This window comes from Cibotium barometz, chromosome 63 (genome assembly GCF_041138505.1).
Source record: "Cibotium barometz isolate CiBa-2024 chromosome 63, ASM4113850v1, whole genome shotgun sequence".
Classification (NCBI taxonomy): Eukaryota; Viridiplantae; Streptophyta; class Polypodiopsida; order Cyatheales; family Cibotiaceae; genus Cibotium; species Cibotium barometz.
In genome coordinates this window covers 18294941-18321115 of record NC_141108.1, presented here as the reverse complement: position 1 = coordinate 18321115, position 26175 = coordinate 18294941, and the positions used below count along the sequence as shown (strand labels likewise).

At 39.0% G+C, this 26175-nt stretch overlaps 1 protein-coding gene across 1 annotated transcript; it reads right to left on the bottom strand.

Annotated features, from left to right (window-relative positions):
* Positions 1 to 497: 497 nt before the first annotated feature.
* LOC147603791 (uncharacterized) lies at positions 498 to 21443 on the bottom strand. The gene is made up of 7 exons (XM_086796318.1): positions 21408 to 21443; positions 20240 to 21045; positions 19983 to 20153; positions 19703 to 19792; positions 19438 to 19618; positions 693 to 776; positions 498 to 611 (listed from the first exon to the last, which is right to left on the bottom strand). Exons 1-7 carry the CDS (start codon positions 21441 to 21443, stop codon positions 498 to 500), a joined length of 1482 nt encoding a protein of 493 aa, XP_086652444.1.
* Positions 21444 to 26175: the final 4732 nt, after the last annotated feature.

Below are 26175 nucleotides of genomic sequence, written 5' to 3'. Positions count from 1 at the left end.
TTTCTCACACGCTGGCGGCCGCTTGATTTTTTTTTTCCTTTTTTTTTGGGGGCGGGGGGTATTCCCTTCCTTCTCTGGTTGATCCTGGAGGGCCATAAAGCCTTGCACAATGTCTAGATCTGATTGAAACTCCATGATGATGGCCGGTTTTTTATAACTTTGACACTGCTGATCCATGGGGAAGAAGACATTGATTTTTTTTAAAAAAAACTGCGCTAGTTTGCTTGATGCCAAAGAGACTACACTTCAAAGCCATATCTATAGCGTGCTGATGATGACGATAGCCTTGCTGAAGTCTGAGCCTTTGGTCAAAATGCGATGAAGTTAATCAAAATCTGCGCTAAGTTTGCAAGAGACTACACTTCAAATGAGTTAGGAAGCCATAGCTACAGCGAGTCTGCAGTTTTTTTGTGTGAACTCCATCGCCCCAGAGCTGTGCGTTGTCCGCACTGACTTGTTGAATGTCGCGTTGCATTGAGCCTCCAAAGCCTGTTGAGCTAATGCTGCCCCCAACGCTTCAAATGCATGCTAAGCCCTAGCTTATTGTGTAGCGCTTCTTGATTGTTTGATGAGCTGAGCTGCTGTGCTTCTTGTTGCTGACGCTTGTCGAGCTGAGATGTAGAGAGTGAAGCACTTGCAACTCTCATTGTGTTGCGTTTCGCACTAGCCAGTCTCTAGAGCACTCTTTGCACCTTGGGAGGCAAGCCAATAGCTGGAGATCTAAATGGGAGTCCTTCAAGCAAACTTGCGAGGAAGTGGAGGTCGAGCTGCATGGACTGCAAGAGAAAAGGACCTTTGAGAGAACGTTGGATGTCAACAACATACACGATCAGCTCGGTTAAATTCAAGAGATTGATGGAGGAGGAGAGGCCACTTACACTAATTCAAGAGATATTGATGGAGGAGAGGCCACTTACACTAATTCAGTATTGTGCATAAGACTTGAAAACAGAGTAGAGGAAAACACACTAGACACACCTTGCTCTCATTTCACCAACACGCACACCAAGTAGAGAAGCTCAACAACTTTCCTTCATTGTGCTCCCAAAACACAACACATTTCCTAATGATAAGTTCATACTTAAATAAACCTAATGCTAATGTCCACACACTTGGCTAGTTAGGCACGGCCATTATTATCCACACACACATTGCTAGACTGATGTCCACACGACGTTACGCTATCCATTAGTTCCCGTTGAGCTTACATTCTTAACACTCCTCCTTAAGCTTACCATGTCCATCTCATGTACTCCAAGCTTGTCTTTGAAGTAGTCAAACTTTTCTTCATCAAGTGGTTTGGTAAAGATATTTGCAACCTACTCTTCAGTTTTCACATATATCAACTCTATCTGTCCATCTACTTCCTCCGTGATGAAATGATAGTGGACCTCTATGTGTTTGGTTCTCACATATGATAAACCAAATTGCTTGCCAACTGTATGCTGCTTATGTTATCACAATGTATGACAGCTTTCCCATCACATTACTGTCCCAAATATTCAAGTCACTTTTTCAGCCATACCACCTCATATGTGGCCATAGCTGCTCCTATATACTTTGACTCTGTGCCAGATAAAGCAACTATGGGTTGCTTTTTGCTACTCCAACTTACCACTGCACTTGCCAATGTGAAAGCATAGCCACGAGTAGATCTTCAGTCATAAGAACTACCTGCCCAATCTACATCTGTATATCCATAAACATCCATAGCTTTGCATACTCATAAAAGAGTCCATAATGTGTTGTAGCTTTCACGTATCTCAAGATTCTTCTCACTGCATCCAAATGTGGTTTCCTTGGGCTTTGTATAAATTGACTCACAAGCGCAACTGCATAGCATAAATCCGGTCTAGTGATAGTCATGTATATCAAGCTACCAACCATCTTTCTTCACATTGTCACATCCTCAATCTCTTCACCACACAATCAGCCCTTAGCTTTACATTATGCTCCAACGACGTGCTCATTGGCTTACAACCTGTCATGCCATATTTTGCTAGCATATTCAATGCATATTGCCTTTGAACTAACCAAATGCCTTTCTTTGTTTTCACCACTTCAATGCCAAGGAAGTATCTCAATTCTTATAAGTCTTTCATGTCAAATTCACCACACAATGAGGCTTTCACATCAGCAATAACCTTGCTTGAATTACCAGTCACAATCAAGTCACTACATAGATGACAATCACCATAATACCATTTGCTGTCTTTTTCGCATATAGTGATGAATTTGATGTTCCCACATGAAAACTAATGCTTATGAGATGCCTGCTTATCTTGTTTATTCAAGCACATGGTGCTTGCTTCAATCTATATAAAGCCTTCTTCAACTTACATACATGTGTGGGATAATCGGGATGCACATAACCTTTGGCTGCTCCATAAACACCTCTTCTTGTAATTAACCGTTTAGAAATGCATTCTTTACATCCATTTGATGCATTTCCCAACCTTTTGATACAGCCAATGCAATCACAAATCTCATTGTTCCAATCTTAGCAATGGGGTTAAATGTTTCATTATAATCTAAAGCATGTGTCTGTGCATATCCCTTTGCGGACCAACCTTGCTTTATGCCTTTCTATTGATCCATCTAACTTATATTTTACTTTATACACCCATTTGTAACCAATGACATTCTTTCCACTTGATAATGCAACCAAATCCCATGTATCAAGGCATCCATTTCTTCATCCATTGCTTTCCCCCATATATGCTTTCCAATAGATTCTCCAAAACATGATGGTCCACATGCTTTACCATCGATGTTATGTACGCAATAATGCATTGCATACCCTTCATATGTCAATCTCTCCCCCATTGGATACCTTATTCTTTGTGACCTTCTCAAAACCTGTGGATCACTTTGTACACCCTGCACTCTAGCATGTGGAGGAATATATCTCTCTTACCTTACACCTGGAGTACTTAAGGCTGGGATGCCAAGTTCTTCATCTAGACTTTCCGAGCTAGATGACTCAACCTATTATACCAATTCCTTTAACCTTCTTTTTGCCTTTGTTAACAACATTTCCACTTGTGGTCACACTACTATGTCTCAACATTCCTGACCATGGACTTACATTATCACTTCCACTAGATATTTCACCTGGCCTAGGTAATGAAGTAGAACTCTCTTTTGGTAAGTTCACATGCACATCTGCATCTATGTCATCAACCATAACATCATCTTTGTTTTTGTACCAACTTGCCAACTCATCAAACACCATATCTTTAGAAATGAGCACTTGTCTAGTGTCCGAATTGTAACATTTGTAAGCCTTTTTGTCTTAGGCATAACCAATGTATATACACTTCTCAGCCTTTAGGTCCAACTTCCTTCTCTTCTCATCCGGCACATGTACACAAGCAATACTTCCTTCTCTTCTCATCTGGCAATACTTCCAAAAACCTTGAGATGCCCAATTTCTAGCCTAAAACATGTCATCATCATCTCAGAAGTACTCTCATCTATGGCAGCTATAGGTGTCTTATTCAAGATGTACACCGCTATAGCACATGATTCTGCCCAATAATACAAAGGCATACTCTTCTCATTCATTAATGCTCTTGCCACTTCATTTGTCACTCGATTCTTTCTCTCAGTAACCCTAATTAGCTGATGAGTATATTTGCATGTGAGTTCCTGTGTCTAATACCATGCTCTCTCAAGAACCCACCATCAAATGCATGTAAGATATACTCACCACCACCATCTATCCTCAAACATTTGATTCAATGGCCATATTGTTTTTCCACAAGTGCTTTGAATTCTTTAAACTTGCCCAATGCTTCACTCTTCTCTTTCAAAAAAAAATTCCATGTTATCGTGCTAAAATCATCAATAAATGTGATGTAATACATGCTCCCATTTATTGATTGGGTTTTAGTGGGACCCCAAATGTCACTATGCACAACGTCAAGTGTTCTTCTACTCATTTGACTATCCTTGAGAAATTGTAACCTTGCTTGTTTTCTAAATTGACATGCATCACAAACATGTGTACTCCCATCATATTTGAATTTTGGTTGTTTGCATAGATTTTAACTTTTGTATGTTTACATGGCCAATCCTTTTGTGCCAAATATCAATGTCTAGCACTATACCATGACTATGAGAAAACATTGTTGACTTTAACTCTGGTATGCTTGCATCTAGCTTAAACAATCTCCCTCCCTTTTGACCTTTGGCAATCAATTTGTAATAAAACATCCATGCTCATTAAATCTCACCTATAATCCTTGTTCCACCGTTTGTCAAATTGATGCTAAACTCTTTGTAATAAATGGCATATACAACACCTCAAACATAGTTTTCACTCTACCATCATGCATCCTCAATGGTACACTACCAACATGTGTAATAAGATGTTGAGTATTATCACCTGTAGTAGCAACATAACCTTGAGTTTGTGTAGGCATCATGTTATCAAACCACTCTCCATGACATGTCATGTGGTTTAATGCACCTGAATCCATATACCATGTTTCATCACTCTCTTTGTGTGACATCATAGTACCCATCACATGCTTCATGGAAAACAAATGATTTGTATGTCCTTAATTGCTAGATGATGCATAATTACCATGTTTCACTCTACCACCACGAATATCATTTTGCTTTTTGTAGTAATCTCTATCCATATGTCCAAGTTTACTACAATAATGACCCTTAATGCCATGTATATTTTGTTGTTGTGGTTGCCAACAACCTCTACCACGAGATCCAAACCTTCCTCTAGCATGAGGGTAAAAACCTCTACCATCATGTTCGCTAAATGATGGCTATGAATCATGTTGTTGTTGTGGTGGCCTATCATGCCAACCACATCCTCTTGAACTAGATCTCCCTCTACCTCCAACACATCTATGAGTATAGAATGCTTAGTCCCCTGCATGCCCACTGGTACTAGATGTACTTAAACCAAGTTTCATCTCCTCCACAATAAGCAAAGAGACCTACTCATCAAAATTTTGGGAATCTCCACCTCTAACTTTGACAGAGGTTTCAAATGCCTTGTAGTCTTTGCCTAAACCATTCAATGTAATGGCAACCAAATCATCATCTTTCATAGGGGCACCAATAGATACAAGTGCATCTGTACTCGTTTAATCTTCTATACAACCTTGATCATGTGGCTTCTTGTGCATTATATATAGAGGTAGTTTTTTTGCTAATTACACTTATATTTTTAATAACAGACTTAGATAGTAAAAGAAGTCCATTAGACTCTTATGTTGCACAATATGTGAGAAAGGATGATCCCCTAGGAACACCCATTTTCCCAATTCCAATTGATGAGATGTTTGAGATCAATAGCGTAGCCTTTATGGTCCATCTCTCAACAATACAAGGAGCATGTCTTGGACTATTTGTGCACACACCTCTTGCAACAAGCGGCGCAACTATTCTCCACTATGGAGGACATAAATATTCTTTCAATATTTCGAAGGAATTGTGCAATCTTTATCCATGAGCTTCAAAGTACTCATTCTTAGAGGACCCAAAAGTGGATTGTAAGGAAGATCTCGTATATCTTGGTGATGTGCAAGATGGAAATGTGGCGGGTTATATAAACAGTTGTCGAGGCATGACAATAAGCCCAAATGTATGTTTTACACTTGTCACAGATTTACCACCTTGGCATACACAAGACCCAAATGTGGATTCAGCCGAGTATGGCTATGTAATTGTTGAAACCTTATGTGACATTCAAACTGGGGAAGAATTGTTTGCCAACTATGGATTCCAGTGACATTGTACACTTAACAAGAATGTTAGAAAGATTATGATTACTCTTTGATATCACTTTTCTATGTATATTGTTTTAATTATCTTGTATTTTGGGAATGTATTTATCATTGAGGAGATTTTGAAAATTTCACATAGATTTATCTTTAGACAATGAATTCCCCGAAATAGACTCTTTTAAAATTTCTAGTATCTAGGGATATGGTGATATTCCTGAGAAGACAAAAATCACCTCTCTTAGCACCAGGTATTGTTGAGAGACTATGCATTGTTCAGACAACATGCATTGTTAAGACCATACGCCTAACTATCAAGCTCATACCCTCTTGCCAAAGAAATGACTTTTTCACAATTTAGAAGGGTGTGTTTCAAGAGACCTTATGCCGCTTATGGTAGGCCTTGCCAAAGTGAAGCCTTGCATGTGTGTTAGCGGAAGAGACCCCTATGGCCTCTTGTAGAAGGACTTACTATCAAGATTACACCTCTCTTCCAAAAAAGAATTGTAGCCAATGGAAATAGAAGATGATGTAGCGTCTAGAACGTGTGGAGAGTCTGAAGAGAAACAAGTGATGAAAACACCCTCAAATGATTTGTTGGCAAGCGTAGTGCATGTTGAACCAGACACATGTTCTACTAATAGGCCAATGCTAATAATTATATTTAACTTATGTGGATTACTTGTGAGGTGTTGTCGGCAGAAATCCAAAAAACTACGGAGCTTGAAGTGCGGCCATGAGTATCTTGTTCTACGATCAGGATGTTTGGAACTCTTAAAGATATTACCGGAAGGAAAATATTATATGGGGGAATATGGTCAACTGCAAATGACAATTCTATGGTAGATATCATAAACGTTTTGGAAAAAGAGGCAGGTGGGAATCTTCCATTCTTTATGGTTTGGGGACAAGGTCAATGCCAGACATGTGCAATAACAAAAATATGTCGTCCAGATAATCCATGCGCAGACTTATGCATCAAAGATTTTTGGCTGTGATGCAAGAAGAACACTACTTGTTGATGATGCACCATTAAAGGGATGTGTTAACCCTGCATCTAGTTGTATCTTTCCTCCTTCATTTAATGTGGATGAGGAAGACAATGTTCTCATGGGAGAGCTACTACCATACTTGGTTGCACTTCATCATGTTTTTGACGTTCGTACATCAATAAGCTCTTCTCCTTAATGGACAAACACCAGTAGTCAAAGGTCATGAACTATACAATCGTGTTCAGAAGATTGTGGAAGAGTGGGAGGAGGAAAATAAACATTGGTCAGATATACAATACAACATAGAAAAGCTACCGAAACATGTGCGAGGTCTTAGTAGAGCCAAGGGTGCTACTTCTAGCAGTACAAGTGGCTACTCTACTCGAAGTCAAGGCCACAAGGAAAAGATAAGGACTCAAAGGCTCAGTGAACAAGCCTCATGAAGCAAAGAGCTATTTAAAACAACTTCGGAGGCAATACAATCTCAACTAGAAACTCACTCCAGACAGGATAAGGCCAACTACTTGATTAACACTTTACCCATCACCTCCATCATTTTCTCAAGATTTAACTATTTTCAATTGCTTTTTCTCTATCAACTCGGTGGCTCTAGTCTTCTCATGTAATAATTTGATATGATTGAATGGCTTGTATTATGTGATATATATCTTGAATCCTTAATTCCAAAATTGTGGCTATCAATGTTGTTTAATATTAAATTGGTTTGTAGGATAAGAAAAATTATTTGATTGGTTTGTATTGATATTTTGATGGGAAAGCTTGATTAGTGTCTTAGTTTGCTAATAAAGGATGAGACCCCTATGGATAGATAGACATAGGCCTCCTTGGCCTCATGCCACAATGACAATTAAAGGACACTTGCATGAGTAGACCGGCCCTATGGACACCGGTCATAAGCCCTAAGGAAATGGTTGATTATTTTATACATGGTTTAATTTGTTTTCTAGGATAGACAAAATTCTTTCATTGGTTTGTGGGATTGGATGAAACACTTACTTGGACAATAGAGTTGCACCATGGTGATGTAATATGTGTAATCTTTATTTTGATAAATTGAGAACACTGAATTGAAGTACCTTGGATTAATTGGACACAAGTACCTTGGCTCAAGTACCTTGGATTAATTGGACACAAGTACCTTGGCTCAAGTGGACACAAGTATCATATATTAAATTATTAGACTTTTCAAATAAGTGATGTTCATGTTGTTAAGATTCATTTTCTTTGAGACAAATAATTAAAGTAGGTCAAATGGTCACAACGGTTTTACATTAAATTAATAATGATTATAACATGGATTAATTGGACACAAGTATCATATATTGTGGGATTGGATGAAACACTTACTTGGACAATAGAGTTGCACCATGGTAATGTAATATGTGTAATCTTTATTTTGATAAATTGAGAACACTGAATTGAAGTACCTTGGATTAATTAGAAAAACGGTTTTACATTAAATTAATAATGATTATAACATGTTGAGTGTAATGAAAAGTGTTGAATATATATTTGTGATTACTGGAGATTTATTGTTGTTGGTGTGGTTTGAAGTGGTTGTCAGTGAAGCTTCAAAACAGTGTTTCTAAACACCAAAATCTCTTTGAGATACATATCATCTTTGATAACTTGAAGACATACTTGAAGCACTTGAGGCCATGTGGTCGCAAGAGTTATACACCAAATGAATATGTTGTTGTTATGTGTTGCGTATAATGAACAGTGTTGAACATATATTTTTGATTAATGGAAATTTACTATTGTTGGTGTTTTGAAGTGGTTGTCTTCACTGAAGCTTCAAAATGGTGTTTTTGAACATCAAAATCTCTTTGAGATACACATCATCTTTGATAACTTGAAGACACATACTTGAAGCACTTGAGGCCATGCGGTTGCAAGAGTTATACACCAAATGAATATGTTGTTGTGTATATTGAAAAGTGTTGAACATGTATTTTTGATTAATGGAAATTTATTGTTGTTGGTGATTTGAAGTGGTTGTCACTAAAGCTTCAAAATGGTGTTTCTAAATACTAAATCTATTTGAGATACACATCATCTTTGATAACTCGAAGACACATACTTAAAGCACTTGAAGCCATGCGGTCGAAAGAGTTATACACCAAATGGATATTGTTTAAACTTTTTATTGAGAGTAATGAATATTGATATCCATATGTTTGTGGAAGATGGAGGTTCATTGTGGTCAATATGTAGTGAACTTGCAAAAATGGTGTTTTTGAACACCCTCTTTCTTTGAGATTGTGAGGTCCATATCCCCACCGCGCAACGAATTCAGGGGTGCTAGCAGTGGAAGTAGCACTTCTTGCGCGGGGCAGGGTCCCACACTCGGGGCCTCGCCCACGGATATCCGGACATGAGACTTATTCATCGGTTCTTCCAAAAACCAAACCCAGAAAAACTTCCCTTGCTCGGAAAGCACGGGCGATTCCTCCCGAATAACTTTTCTCTAACATAATCATAAGCCTTAACTAACTGAACTGATTTGACCGAACCCGTAAAGTCCCATAGTTAGATCAGGGAAAAGATTGTACTTGGATCATAGAGACCAACACTTTTTTTCTCATTGAGAGGCATAGCCGTTGATTCTTTTCCATAGAACAATTTTTGTCCGGGATTTACTTCATCTATCGAACCAGAACAGAATTGAGTCTCAATTTAGGGATCCATCAGTCCAACCTAACCCCATCAAGTCCCATGGGTTAGCCAACCGTCCAACCACTGTAGTGATGGGATCCAATTAAGAATTTGGTTAGGTTGTCCCGGGGTACCAGGGAAAAGAGTTCCCAAGCCCTCTAGTTGGATATTCATGCAAACTTAAAACTAGTCACACCACTTACACACCTAATATGAAATTGCCTTTTTCACAGATTCAACAGTCTTTAAAACAATCATTTAATGAAACCATAGTGTCACTGATGATAATCCTCTAATTATCCAGTTGAATCCTTATTTCCAAACTTTCCTAATTCGGTGTACCTATGGCATCATTGGCAACCAGAACGCTCACCCCCTGTCTACTCAGGGATCTTTTCGATAGTTCCTAGCTCATAGTAACCAGCAAGTATTCACTTTAACAAAAATGGAGTCTCCGTTGAAGATAAGCAAGATCAACCAATAGATCCATATAAAAGAGCCATGGACTCATCCGTTGAGGACCAGCAAGGTCAATCAACCAGATCCATGCCCGAATTCAGAAAACAACTCTTACTTCTTGTTCCAATATCTTCCCCGACGTATGTGTGGGTATCTTTGGTGACCTAGAGCCGAGCACCGTATGGTCAGCACCCTCTAGGATCCTTCGCAGGTCACCTAGCGCTTCACTCATAGGCCGCTTCCTTGGTCCCTCATCCACTGTACCGGAAGCTCACCATTTAAATCAAACCGAGGAGGCTGGCCACTGTACCGGAAGCTCACCATTTAAATCAAGACCTCGGCCGACCTTGCTACGCGAGACATCCTCCGTTGACTCTCCGTCACTCACAGTAGTTGCAACTTTAACAGATAGGTCTCCACGACCTCATTCACAAGACAATCAAAATGCTTTCCTAGTATTCTTGACATAAAACAGTCATTTAAAAACACATTTCACATACAAATACAGTTCCAACAATATTTCCATCCTTTCTCATCACTCCACATCCTTTCACATTAGTCCCCATCTTTTCTATATCACATCACATCATTCCCACATCAAATCACATCTAATCGCATCATCCACACATCAAATCACATCTAATCGCATCATCCACACATCAATCCACATCATCTATACATCCATCCACATCAATCCACATTATCCACACATCAACCCACATCATCCATACATCCATTCACGTCAATCCACATTACCCAGACATTTATCCACATCATCCATACATCCATCCACATCAATCCACATTATCCACACATCCATCCACATCTTCCATACATCCATCCACACGTCAATCCACATCATTCATACATCCATCCACATCAATCCACATTATCCACATATCAATCCACATCATTCATACATCCATCCACGTCAATCCACATTATCCACACATAAACCCACATCATCCATACATCCATTCACGTCAATCCACATTACCCACACATTAATCCACATCATCCACATTCATTTCCTAAGTATTCCCATTCTCATCTAAACACATCTTTTTCTATCTCATCACTTATTTCCTCATTTATCCTCATCAGCTCTCATCCACTTGCATCTACCCATACATCCCATCACTTCACATACATTAACATCTATCCAGTTTACATCGCATCTTATCACATCCATTTCACATCACATCTCATTCATTCACATCCCGATTCACATGCTAACACATTCATTCACATCCCTTATCGTTCAGTCACATCTTGATTCACATCACATCACATCCATTCACATCCCTTATCATTCATTCACATCCCGATTCACATGCTATCACATTCATTCACATCTCGATTGATATGCTATCACATTCATTCACATCCTATATCATTCATTCACATCCCGTTTCACATGCTAACACACTCATTCACATCCTATATCATTTATTCACATCTCGATTCACATGCTAACACATTCATTCACATCCTATATCATTCATTCACATCCCGATTCACATGCTATCACATTCATTCACATTCTATATCATTCATTCACATCCCGATTCACATGCTATCACATTCATTCACATCTCGATTCACATGCTATCACATTCATTCACATCCTGATTCACATGACATCACATCTCATCTATTCATTCACATTTATCTGATTCACATCACATCTCATCACATCTATTTACCTCTCATTCTCATCACTTCTATTCTCATCACATCCATCCATCCATTCTTTCCCATCTATCTGATTCGCATTACATCTCATCACATCTATTCACCTCACATTCTCGTCACTCCTATTCTCATCGCATCTATCCATCCATTCATTCCCATCTATCTGATTCGTATCACATATCATCACATCTATTTATAGAATGTAAGAGAATTCTTATTTTTGATATAAAGATTCTTTACGCATCTATTTATGCATAAGAACAACTTTAGTGGGAAATAACACTTTTATAAAAATTCGTTTATGCATAAATTCAATTTTAAGGAGAATAACACTTTTGAAATAAAATTAAATCTTTTATGCATCTTTCTATGCATAAATTCAATTTTAATGAGAATAACTCTTTTGAAATAGAAATAATTTCTTTATGCATCTTTCTATGCATAAAATCAAAATTAATGAGAGTAACTGTTTTGAAATAAAAATAAATTTCTTTATACATCTTTCTATGCATAAAATCAGAATTGATGAGACTAACACTTTTGGAATAAAAATAAATTTCTTTATGCATCTTTCTATGCATAAAATCAAAATTGATGAGAATAACACTTTTGGAATAAAAATAAATTCTTTATGCATCTTTCTATGCATAAAATCAAAATTGATGAGAATAACACTTTTGGAATAAAAATAAATTTCTTTATGCATCTTTCTATGCGCATAAAATCAAAATTGATGAGAATAACTCTTTTGAAATAAAAATAAATTTTTTAATGCATCTTTTTATGCATAAAATCAAAATTGATGAGAATAACACTTTTGGAATAAAAATAATTTCTTTATGCATCTTTCTATGCATAAAATCAAAATAGATGAGAATAACTCTTTTGGAATAAAAATAAATTTCTTTATGCATCTTTCTATGCATATAAAACAAAATTGATGAGAATAACACTTTTGGAATAAAAATGGTTCATTAAAATTTAATTTTAATGAGAGTAACATTTTTATAATAAAAGAATTCTTTTATGCATCTATTTATGCATAAATTCAATTTTAATGAAAGTAACACTTTTATAGTAATAAAATTCTTTTATGCATCTATTTATTCATAAAAATCAATTTTGATGAAAGTAACACTTTTATAATCAAAATATTCCTAATATGCATCTTTCTATGCATAGAAATTAATTCTAATGAAAATAACACTTTTATAATAAAAATATTTCTAATATGCATTTTTCTATGCATAGAATAAAAATATCACTTTTAGAATACACAAGCAGTGGGGATTACTCTTTTTGAATAATAAAAAGATAAAACTTATTTCACCAAATTTAAAAAAATTTTGCCATAACCTCCTTTGTATGGCTGACCATTTTTAAAAATTTTCACTCTAAAATTTACTAGAAATTATCCAAGATGATTTAAATCATTCTAATCTAATCAATTTTCACTTTATTAAGTGTAAATAATATGAAAAGTTTAATTCCATCAATTTGATTACACATCTAGGATAAAGAAAGGCTGAATTCAATAATGAAGATAAGGGGGAAAGCCTTTCCAGCAAGGCATAACATCCATTTTCATTTTAAAGAAAGCAAAAATCAGAAAACCATAAAATAGAATATGAAAAAGTAGAATTTCTAACTTACTAGGAGTTTTGTGAGCTTTCCTTTGGCTTGATGGTTTGAGGGATCTACTCTTGTTTGCAACAAGAGTGGCCACCAATTCTTTTGAAGAGGAAATGGCCAAAAACAAATGAATTATCAATGAATTCACTGTTTTTGGCTCTGGGGAGAGGAGTAGAGTAATAGTGCATAAAACACTATTAACCATTTATAAAGGGGGAGGCTTTATTTATAGGAAAAAGTGAGCCTCTAACCAAGCAAATTGATTTTAAAATTTTCCAGATCAATTTGGTCAATTTTTGACCATTTTTAGGTCAGTTTAGCTTACGTTTTGGATCTAGTTGAAGCAGGAGAGAGGAGAGATAAAAATATCTCATTATTTGTGGGTTTAAAACTCAACCACACATGTGAAATAGGTGCTTCCTTCATGAGGGGAATTCCCCACACTGAGGTGTCAAAAATGCATCATTTCTCCTAAATATCTTCTCTTTTTTAACTAATAACCTTGTCCTTATAGTCAACTCTTCATCTTATGTGAGCATTTACTCTTTTTTGGGGGATTTTCTTTTATTCTTTCATTTATCTCCTCCTTACATTTGGATTAATCTAATTGGTCCATAGGAACGTTGATTCAAAAATTTTAGAAAATCTGGATCCTTAGGCTAAGGTCCTTTTTACTTGATTTCAATTTATTCCAATTGCACATTGGAAATTTCTTTTTGAATATTTATTTCAAGGGAAACTATTTTAGACACTAGGAGGATTTTTATATCAAGAAATATCTCAATTTTGAATTACCTTCCTCTAGACATTTTCTATCTCTAGGCCAAAACAGGGTAAAATAGGATCTTTCTTTAATTTCAAAGAGGGGAATAATTATAAGATCAGAAGGGGAGGTTCTTACACCTGCACACCTCAAAAGCTAGAGAGAGGAATCTTACATCCTACCCCACTTAAAAAACGCAAGATGTCCTCATCTCGCAAAATTAGAGGAGAACTCTTTTCCTTTAAGATCCAACTGATTTTGGGGTTCTTTATAGTCTGGTGAACCCAACAGAATCCTGGGATAAAGATCCCTTATATAAAACTCATCATCAGATAATAATTCACTCAGATCATAACATTCAAATCCTTATCACAATAATGGTCCATTAGACCAAAATTTCTATCTAAATAGTCCTTCATGGAAATTTTCAATTATACAGATTTTTAATTTGACATCCCTTAACTTGATCCACTGGGTCAAGTGTTAACAGCAGCAATCTGCCCCACAGCACAATCCACTAATCTCATAGTGATTTGCTGAAGTCATTAACGTCATTCCAGCTATCAACATCATCATAGGGACTCATCCCATTCATTCTCATTGTGGTTTTGCTTAGTTTATTACATTTCAACTAAAATTCAAGAATCTTCATTTTTCAATCAGAATCCAAATCAACTCATCAGTTTTCAACCAGAATTTAAAATCATATCAACCACATTCGAATTCATCATCTGGATAGTATTAATGCTTATAATTTCAAGTCTTAGATTTACTGGTATACACTGCCAGCAAAGAGCTACAGTTATACCCTCGGTATATACGGGTAGTCACAGTCCTTGTTGGAACTATAAGGTAAATACCATCATGTCTAGGCCTCAAGCAAGCCAGGGATTCCATACAATTGCAGTACTTCCATCTGAAGACCCAATTACCAATTTACGAATTTTAATTTGAATATCAATTTGTATGAATTTTATCACACAATTATAACCTTTTATTGCTTCTTCATAAATTTTTGACATTTTTGGCTTCTCGATTGATCCTCATTAGACAATTTGCTCTGATACCAGCTGTGAGGTCCCTATCCCCACCGTGCAACGAATTCAGGAGTGCTAGCAATGGAAGTAGCACTTCTTGCGTGGGGCAGGGTCCCACACTCGGGCCTCACCCAACGGATATCCGGACAAGAGACTAATCCATCGGCTCTTCCAAAAATCGAACCCGAAAAAACTTCCCTTACACGGAAAGCACGGGCGATTCCTCCAGGATAACTTTTCTCTAACGTAATCAAAAGCCTTAACTAACTGAACTGATCTGACCGAACCTGTAAGTCCCATAATCAGATCAGGGAAAAGATTGTACTTGGATCATAGAGACCAATGCTTTTTTCCTCATCATTGAGAGAGGCACAACGGTTAATTCTTTTCCATAGAACAATTTTTGTCCGGGATTTACTTCATCTATCAAACCAAAACAGAATTGAGCCTCAATTTAGGGATCCATTAGTCCAGCCTAACCCCAACCGCCCAACCACTGGGATCCAATTAAGAATTTGGTTAGGTTGTCCTGAGTACCAGGGAAAAGAGTTCCAGGCCCCCTAACCCATTAGGAATTTTTTGGACCCAAAGAGGGCCTCTTGGATTAACTTTTGATTAGGAATGGACCAATAGGAAGAGGGATGGGTGCACATGTTTGACTTCTTTGACCCTAGGGGGCCTAGGCTTTGGTTTGCTAATGGGGCCTAATTACTACTCTTGTCCCCCTACCTCTTGGGCCCAAACTTAGAGGTCCCCCCACCTAGAATCACGCAGATTAAAAATCCTAAAAACTGAGAATTTTTAATTTTTTTCCCAAAAGTGTTTTTCCCTCTCAAACTTCCCCCCAACATACTCTAGGTTTGGAAAGCTCATTTTGAACCTCTTTCTTCCTCTTCTAAGCTATCCATTGCTGCAGAAACTCCATACCTCTCAAGCTCTCCCTCCTTGTCAAGCTCCCTTAGTCTCTCAAGCTCCCTCTCCCTCTTTCTTCCTTTTCTAAGCTCTCCATTACTGCAGAAACTCCATCCCTCTCAAGCTCTCCCTCCTTCTCAAGCTCCCTTGATCTCAATCTCCCTCCCTCTCTCTCTCTCTCAAGCTCCCTCCCTCTCCATTGCTGCAGAAACTCTATCCCTCTTTAGTCTACTCTAGGTTCAGGAAGCCTATTCTCAAACTCTAACCCTCTTTTAAGCTTTCCATTGTTGCACTGAAAACCCTGAACTTTCTCTCCTTTCCACTCCTCTATTGTAAAACAAGCTTTTCTTTTCCCTTCTTCTCTTTTCTTACCACCATGGCCTCTTCCAGTAATGTGAGAAGACCTAGGGAGGAGAAGGTGGAAGAGCTTATGCTTTATAACACAAGAGATGAGAATGGAGTTTGGACTCCAACAAGATTCAGGGTTGGGGCTTGGGTCTACATGTATCCAAGCTCTAAGAAAGGGACCACATCGAGTGCGTCAATTGGAGAATATGCTACATCACTGGAAGATGCAGCTACAAGGCTTCAAGCATGCTAAGAAGGAAGGACCCATTGCCATAGTGCAACATGTATATACCCTTAGAGACATGTACATTCAAGGCCAACGACCAAGGTTTCCTTTAAATTGTCAGTGGTGTAACATAAACACAGCTTTAATAACATGCTAATATTGGATTTTTTATTTCAAATTTTCTTATGATTCTCCATTTTCTTATGTCTCTCTGCTCTGTAGATATTTTTCCCTCTAATTATGTTGAGGAACAACCACTCCAAAGCCTCACTAGAGTTTTCTATGCTATGCATGCATACATTGGAGAGGCAATGTTTGTATCTCAAAGCCCAAGTGATCTTGTACAGAACAATATCTTTTTCTTTTCTCACTCATATTTTGTAGATAAAAAACCAGGCTTATTTGTTGGCAAGCTAGAAGAGATCCCCAACCCATTAGGAAAATTCTGGACTCAAAAGAGGGCTGTTTCAACAATAATATAATAATAGACACATAGATTGAGTGACATGTAATCTACGAACGAGATTCACCGGTGGTGGGACCTCTGTACAAACCCACCCAAAACGTGGAGAAACTCTTATCTTCATGAAATATTAAAAAAAACCATCACCTTGTCTTAAAATATTTAAAACCGTTTTTTTGTCAGAAACTAACACAATAAAAGAATGTTTTCCACATTCCTGTGTTAGACGTGGAGCACTAAAAAATTCTTTCCACCACCCCTAGAACTAATGAAGCTTGAATGCTTGGAATAGATAGATACACATTCTCCCGGTTATTCCCTCAACTTGGTTCCACTTTTGAATCTTGAAACATCTTTGGCGCCCAAAAAGAACACACCGTCCCTCATTTCATCCTCCCTCCTTGATCCACAAAAGCGGTTAGCCCAGTCATCCACTTTCTGCTACTTCTTCTTTCTCATACGTCTGTTATTCTATCATGGCACCCGAAAGTGGACTGAAACGAGCAAGGAGCAGTATCTCATCTGTTGTGTTGTATAACATAAAAGACGAGAACGAAGAATGGATTCCCCAAGTATACAGGAAGTACTCTTGGGTCACTATGCAGCCAGGAAAACAAGGCCACTACCGAGTGAAGGGAAAGGCATCTGAAGACTTGGCCAAACATTGGAAAGGAAGGATCCTTGACTTTAAGATGGCACCAGGAGGGAAAACTGTCAAAGAAGTGTTGATCCAGCATGTATTCATGCAAAAAGAGATCAACGTGGGACCATTGGAAGGACTTCCAAGACACAGACCACATTGTAAGTGCTTGTGTTTTGTATTTCAACGTAGCAAATAAGGTGATTGATATACATTTTTCTGCCTTACACAGATTTGTACCCATCCAACCTTCAGGAGTGGGAGCCTGCACAATGCTTGACGGGGTTCTTGAATGTCGTACATGGTGAGGTGGGGGAACTTCAATATGAAGGTCGTGCACCAAGTGATCTCGCAAGAAGTAGAACATATTTCTATGACTCATTTTATACCTTGCCCACTCAATCGAGTCGACATGGAAAGTTGGAACGTATTCCGTTGCCCGCACTTGATAGTCCGGAGTGGCCATTGCTTGACACAGAAGTGATAGAGTCATACAGGACCAAAATGTTTAATGATATTAAATGTGCTATGAAGCCTAGCATTGGTGCCAGAAATGTGCACTTAAGTTTGTTTGTTCCAATTGCATGCTTTGTTCATTTATTTTCTGATTGTAAACAATTGAGAAAAACTAGAACAACTTTTGTTTGCAAAGATGTAGATGAAGTCTGGCTTGATCATTTGTTTGACAAAGGTTGGAGAGTGAAATCATCAAAGGGAGATGATTTGATCGAATGTCGATTGAACACCTCCGACATTGCATTTCGGTGAGTGTTAAAACATTAAAATGTATTTTTGTGAAACAGTTACAACGCTTATTTGATTATACTCGGAAAATTATCCTAATGATATTTTGGAATCAGATACTATATTGCCAGGCAACATCTGTGCATGTCATTTACTTATAGAAGGTGGCGATGGATCAACAACAACTGGGAAAGCATGGACCAAGATACAAGAGATGGCAGCCACTCTTGCTTGATAGATATAGTTATGATTCGACAGGGTCACCCATCTTTGACATTGGAAGTGGAACAGAATTGGACTCTCGAATATGTTAGGAAGGAATTAGAAGTAGCTATTCAGAATCCTCCAGATCAATTTTGCTTCAAGCTCGATGGTCGGAAGCTAAGTAAAAGAAGAGAGCATCAGATCATTTGTAAAGATGTTGCAGCCCCACATGAATTGGAGGCACTAGAAGATATATGATGTGACCATGTATACGGTGACAATGTATTTTCCATATGCAATAAACTTATCTATTCAGAACATTGCTTTTGTAATGCTTTATTGTTTAAAACAATGTAATGAAGGCAAGAATTCCCCAATTGAATTTTTATGTACACAAAAAAAGGCTTAAAGTAAGAAAGCAAGCAGTGAAGGAACACAGTAGCAAATTTGATCCTCTGATTTTCAAATGATAAGTGTATTTACATTTGATGTTCTCCCTCCAATACATGTATAGCTGCATATTTACGAACGTACATTTGTTGGAAGAAGGAAAAAACTATTTATGGCTGGAACCCATAGGTATCGGCTTCAGGATGGAGCCAGGGCTCTTCTCCCAAGTATGGAGCCCATGTAAGAGGGTCAGGGGGGCCTATCCCCCCTCGTGGATTGGGCGGGATGAAGTCCACTGGCCCGTCTGGAGGCATAACTTCAGCGACCTCGATCAATTTCGCAATCGTTTCCTCCCTAAACGTTTGGACGTCTAGGTCCACGTAGCGAGACATTGATGGAAACTGCCATCACAATTCATCAAGACATAAATAAGATCAACATGACAATATATAAGAAGATAAACAGGCGCACAAATGCGTATGGGAGCTGAAAATGCTTACATCCTCTGAAGGGAGCTGAAAAATGCTTCGTAGCAACAACATTGCATTAAGTGCAACCCTCCACCCACAGCTGTAGCCATCTTCTTGTTTGGGGACACTAACCCTACGGATGGTCGATCGATCCAGGGTGTCGATGTCCATGCTGAGGCTCTCGTAAGCTGCCATTAGTTTCCTGACTCCACTGTAAACAGAGACCAATCATTATCCTGATCAATCCGGACTTCTAACTCAAACAATAATATGTATCTTAATGATTTTTACTTACAGCAAAACATTTCCATGGGCACCAGATGTCGAATTTGCAAGGTAAATGACATTTTCTTGCACGTCGACTAGTAGAAGACTCCAATGGGAACTGCACAATAGAATTCTATTAGTTTCAATCCAAAGGAAGCACTACATAACTCGTGTACGGTGATTCCTATAAACATCATGAGAGAGAGAGAGAGAGAGAGAGAGAGAGAGAGAGAGAGAGAGAGAGAGAGAGAGAGAGAGAGAGAGAGAGAGAGAGAGAGAGAGAGAGAGAGAGAGAGAGACAAACTCACTTTTCATGATATGCCAAAAAAAATACTCGGGCATCGTCCAGCTGGACCTCCCGAAACCAGTTCAGCACATCGAGGTACGGAACTGACTCTTCTACCAACAGTGTTGAGACCAGTGAATCAATCTGGAACACTCGTTGCTGTACATCCTCGGGCAATAGCGAAATAACAAAACTTCACAAGGAAACATATCAAGAGTGAGGCATCAACTTTAAGAGCCAAGAATGAAAAATTGTGGGAGGACAGAGAAAAGAGTATACCTTAAAACACATCTGAGCACTTTGTCGTTGACTTCAGTTTTGGGATCAAACAAAATGTTGATTTCTTCAGCATGAATCGGGAAATAACATCTATGCCCTCTAATATTAAAGGGTACATAGAACTCCGGCAACAAAAATTGCAGCGCCTCCCGATTCATGGCGTGGAGTGCTCGAACATTTTCCCTTTTTGTTTGCAATGCAAGCATTGCAGCTTGATGTTCCCTTTGAGCGCTTGTCATTAAATTTGCCCGAGTCTGATGCTCATGATCTGGACCTCCCTCGGTCACCTCTTCAATTCTCACTTTTTGTACAGGCCGGACATCCAAAATTTGTAACATTCGTTCATCAGTAAACGTAACTGGTCTAAGTGACTTATCGTATCTGAAACGAAGGGCTATTAGGCTGAAAAAATCCTTGTCCATTACTGTCACCCTGTGTGCGTGGGCAGCAAGAACGTAACTATCCAAAAAAAATTCGATCATCCAATCTTCTGTGGCCTCTTGCAAGCAAAACAAGGCCGATGCCTTCCACCTAAACAAAATTCCATTCTGCTCACAAATTCTCCTGGCAAGCCTCTGGAAAGGCAATCTGGGAATAGCAGCTGTCGGGTGCTTCATAAACTTTTTGATTTCTCGCAGGGCTGCCGAATGCTCTGCGAAACGCCTGAGTCTAGGCTGCGTTTTGGACAATCGGGAAGGACTGCTTGATTTTCTTGATCTTGAGGCTTTCAGAACGCCCATCTTCTTCCCAGTAGATGAGGGAGCTGCATTATCAATGGGTCTAGCTGTATGCCTTACACGAGCCATCTGAAAACGTAAGAAAAAGCAGAAAACTTTGCTATTCAGTAGTACACGATTAACAATTCACCATAAAGCGAGAGAGGGGGGCCAAGAAAGCAATATGCACTTCCTCGCGTTATGGTGAATCCATTCACCATAACGAGAGATGAAGGTCCACAGAATCACAATAATTTTTCTCGCATTATGGTGAATTCATTGACAACAATAAGAGGCGGATTATCGTGCATTCTTTGAGCTTCGATCTTGCGTTAAAGTGATTTGATTCACTATAACGCGAGACTAAGAGCCAGTCAAATCAAAACAATCCTCCTCGCGTTATAGTGAATCGATCTACTACAACGGGAGGAGGGTTCTCCCGAATCTCTTACCTTTCCGTCTAGCAGTTTGGTGAGTCGATTCACCATAACACATAGAGCAGTATTGAGATTCTAATGACTCGTCGTCTGCTTTACGCTGAATCGAATCACCATGACGGAGGGCAAACAGTCGAAGAGAAAACAACGGCAGGGGCAAACAGTCGAAGGAAAAACGAAACAATCAAGTATTATACAAGAAACACAAAACAATCAAGTAATACACTTTCATCACATTCTATGAGTGGGAATGGATGGAGACTGTCGTGCAGGAGGTGATTTAATTGACACCAATAAGACGTGGATTATCGTGAATCCTTTGCCCTTTGGTCATGCGTTATGGTGAATTCACCATAACGCGAATCTAAGGGCCAGTCAAAGCAAAACAATCCTCCTCGCGTTATAGTGAATCGATTTTCGCGAATCTCTTACGTTTGCCTTCTCCCTTGGTGATTCGATCCACCATAAGACATGGAGCTTATTGAGATTCTAATGGCCCGTCGTGTGCTTTAAGGTGAATCGAGTCACCACGGCAGAAGGCAAACAGTCGAAGAATAAACAATGGCACAGGGCAAACAGTCGAAGAAAAAACAAAACAAACAAGCAATATACAAGAAACTTACAAAACAATCAAGTATTATACAAAAACTTACATTTCTTGCTTGTGAATGGATGGAGACTGTCGTGCAGGTGTTGGAAAGTCGGTTCAGTACTGTGGCGGTAGTCGGAAGTCAGCTGGAGGCAAGCAGGAGGACGGACAAGGCAAAATCGATAAGAGGACGAAAAGGTGGCGTGATTAACGGCTTTGATTAGTCTTTAGAGCGAACACACGTGCTGGCGGGCTGCCAGGGCGACTAGGCGGCACTAACGTGTCGTATAGCATTAAAAAGGGCTTTGATTAAACTTTATACCTTGTACACGTGCTAGGTACACGGCGGGATGCCACGTGGCATTCATGGAATGGCGGGTGAAAACGCGGCGCTGACGTGTCGCGTAGCATTAAAAGCGGATTTTGTAGGATACTCATCTCATTTATTGCCTCTTTTGCTAGGTACACGGCGGGATGCCACGTGGCAGTCATGGAATGGCGGGTGAAAACGCGGCGCTGACGTGTTGCGTAGCATTAAAGACGGATTTTCTAGGATACTCATCTCATTTATTGCCTCTCATTTATCCCACCAACGGCCTTTATCTCCATCAACGACTGACTATCTCCTACAACCCTCCTTCATCAATCATCCTCCTGTATCCAACGTCAAAGACAAACCTCCAACCTCCTTCATCTCCATCTCCTGCGACGATTGTATACAATTCGTTTTCCTGGTATTTTTATCTCCTTTGTGCTTTTTTCTTCTTTTGTTATTTCGTTGTTTTGGTTTCAGTCGTGGAGAACTTCTTGCTTTGTCTTTTCATCGCGTTAAGGTGAATTGAAAACCTATGACTCCTCGCGTTATGGTGAATTGACTGCGAAGTAGAGTATTTTAATTCGTTCGACACCTCCTCTCTCAGTATGGGTACTGGAGAACTATCTTTATTCTTAATTCAACATAACGTTAGAGGCGTTGCCAAAGGATGATAAAGTCGTCATATTGCGGTGAATTAATTCACCACAAAGCGAGCGAAGGTCCCATAGGAAGCACAATACTCCTCCTCGCATTATGGTGAATCGATTCACCATAACGCGAGAAGAGGTCCTTGACTTAGCTGCAATTTTATTTGCGTTAGGGAAAATAGATTCACTACAACGCGAGGAGGAATACCTGAATTCCTCTGGCATCTCCTCTCGCGTTATGTTGAATCCATTTACATTTTCTTCTTTTGTTATTTCGTTGTTTTGGTTTCAGTCGAGGAGAACTACTTGCTTTGTCTTTTCATCGCGTTAAGGTGAATTGAAAACCTATGACTCCTCGGCTTATGGTGAATTGACTGCGAAGAAGAGTATTTTAATTCGTTTGACACCTCCTCTCTCAGTATGGGTACTGGAGAACTATCTTTATTTTTAATTCACCATAACGTTAGAGGCGTTGCCAAAGGATGATAAAGTCGTCATATTGCGGTGAATCAATTCACCACAACGCGAGCGAAGGTCCCATAGGAAGCACAATACTCCTCCTCGCATTATGGTGAATCGATTCACCATAATGCGAGAAGAGGTCCTTGACTTAGCTGTAATTTTATTTGCGTTAGGGAAAATAGATTCACTACAATGCGAGGAGGAATACCTGCATTCCTCTGGCATCTCCTCTCGCGTTATGTTGAATCCATTTACACCACAGAGATTTGTTGTTTAAGATCGACTGTCTCTTGATTCATTGCCTGCACTAATATTTTCCATGTCTTTTCTACAGACTTGAATTCAGCCATGTCGCAAGTTCAAGTCGAATTTGATGTGGACGAAGAGATCAAAGAAACTCCTGCAACTCTATTATATGACTTCCTGTACAAATGTCGACATCATGATTTGCACCCTGCAATTTCGTTGATGTTCAATAGCGATTTTTCTCTGGAGGAAACATTGTCTAGCCATCATGGATACTTCGAAGAGGCAAAGCAAGAGTTTGACGAGCTCACAAATGAAGAACCAATGATGATTGATGGGAAAAGTCACATTCATTTTAATCTCAAGGTTTCGCCGGATAAGAAGCAGAGGTTAAACAGGGATTGGCACAAGGTGCCATGTGACAAGAAGAGAGCCTTGCTTTGCCCTTTTCACAAAAGAAAGTGCCGCTTGATGGAATACTCCTACGCCTTCTTATGCTTCTTGCACATGAACGTGCAATTAACAGATGAAGAAGGTACAGAGCCGCTTGCAAAAATTGAAAGTGAAGACACGATTTCTCGTCAGGCAAGTCCCACCGCTGAGGATGCTGCTGAAGAGGAGGACACTCCTCATGTCATTGAGGAGTTCAATGTTGAAGAAGAGAGGAAGCTTAGTTCGGTGGTTGATATTCAGGCAGTTAGAGAACAAAACAGTGATGTAGGTCAGCTTGTGATTGAATCAGATGACTCCTCCCCCATTCCAACGCCATTACTCCCCTCCTACCAAGTAGGAGATTCAGAGTATATATTGCTGACAGACATACAACGTGTATTTAACTTAAGGGAAGATCAGTGCATAGCTTTCATAGCCCAGAATCTGGAGGTCGATGACAATTTTGTAGATGATGATGGGATAGACAAGTACCTACTAGTGGATAGCCATGTAAAAGACACTGAGTTCCTTTCTGCTGCAGCAACACTAAATATGATCTATGCTGATGCCCTTAGATATGAAGGAAAAGATGCCACAGAGGAAGAGCTACAAGAAGCAAGGGACAGATTGAATATCACCAACATGGGAGGGTGTAGGGATGTGCCAAACAAGTCAGCGGAAAACGTTCCTAGTTCGAGCACTAATTTATGGCAAGACGCCTTGCTTGAAGCAGATGAGAACCAAGAGGTTAGTTTTTTTTTGTTCTGGATTTGGCTTTATCAACTTTGTCCTGAAATGTTTGGTGATGTTGTTTCTGGCTAATGCTCCTTTATTTTTTCAGTTGGAAATATATGAAGACACATTCCTCAAACGTGCTTCAGGCAAGCGTATGGCGGGATTGGGCCACGATTCGACACTAGGAACATATATACACCGCCTAAAATTCCCTCAAATTGTGATATTCCACGCTAGCTACTCGAAGGACAACGCCAGTTTTCCTCTGATGGCGATAAAGACTTTATCCAGGTATTTAGGTGGCTACCACGTAAGGCTGAATGCAAACAAGGCAATACTTCTGGAGCGGCAAGCAGCTGTTCGAATTTTTGGAGAGGGACCTGGAGTATATTCGTTAAGATGTAAATATTATTTAACATATGCTGCTTACGGGTTGGCATGTGGAATCACAGATCCCAATCTGTTGAGTGATTGCGGGAAGAAGCATCTTCTTAGAACAGCAAGACCAATGGTCCCTCTTGTGCCATTAATAGAGGATGAAGAAGATGATGCAGAAACGTCAACAAAAAAGGCTCGGCTGGGGGAAGTCTCTGTTCAAGATTAACAAATTTAGATTGTTCCAGTTTCTCAGAAGTTTCGTCATATTTCTCAATACTCTTCTTGTTTACCATTGCAAACTATGAAATGTATATATATTGGAAACATTTATATGGGACATAGATGAAAGCTCTTGTTCTTTTAAAATCTTTCTCAGTTACATCATTGTTTTACAATATATATTTCAATGATCAATTTTCTTCCACACTCTGCCCTGTCTTTGTCGTTGTCTTAGCCATTCAGCATGATTCTGCTTTCCCTGTGAGGAGACATATATTGAACGTCTCCGTTCAGCCTGAACCTTTCTTATTGCACATGACACAGCTGATTCAGCATGTTTGATCTTCACACGAGCCCTCACTTGAATCCGCCTATACCACCACTGACATAGTTGCTTCATGGGATTACTTTTCTTTATTCCTCCTCCATGTTGAGTGGCCCTTTGATAGGCACAACGTGCTTGCCAATGAGATCTTTCCATGCCTTGGGTAGACCAAATCCCAAGGCTTCCAAACTCTTCCGCAAAGAAGGTTCCATGTGCATGCAAAATGTGCTACAAATGCTCAACAACAACAAGACATTTAGTATCGTACAATATTTTTTGAACAACAAAAAATACTCAAAGCTGTAGGTTTTCAAGTAATAACCATGTATTGTGTCAAGTTTGTCGCACCCCATGCCTTTTCATAGCTAGTGTAGAACTCTGTCACAACTGCCTCAAATTTCTCAACATCCCCATCTTCAAACCTTGCTTTTTGC

Bases quoted from the DNA above. Each gene is read 5' to 3' on its own strand.
- LOC147603791 (XM_086796318.1), bottom strand. From the start codon at position 21,443: ATGGTGAATCGACTCACCAAACTGCTAGACGGAAAG. The intron at 20,154-20,239 runs GTATACTCTTTT...TTCCTTGTGAAG, and splicing joins GTGCTCAGATGTGTTTTAAG to TTTTGTTATTTCGCTATTGC. The intron at 19,619-19,702 runs GTAAGTAAAAAT...CTCTGTTTACAG, and splicing joins GCCCATGGAAATGTTTTGCT to TGGAGTCAGGAAACTAATGG.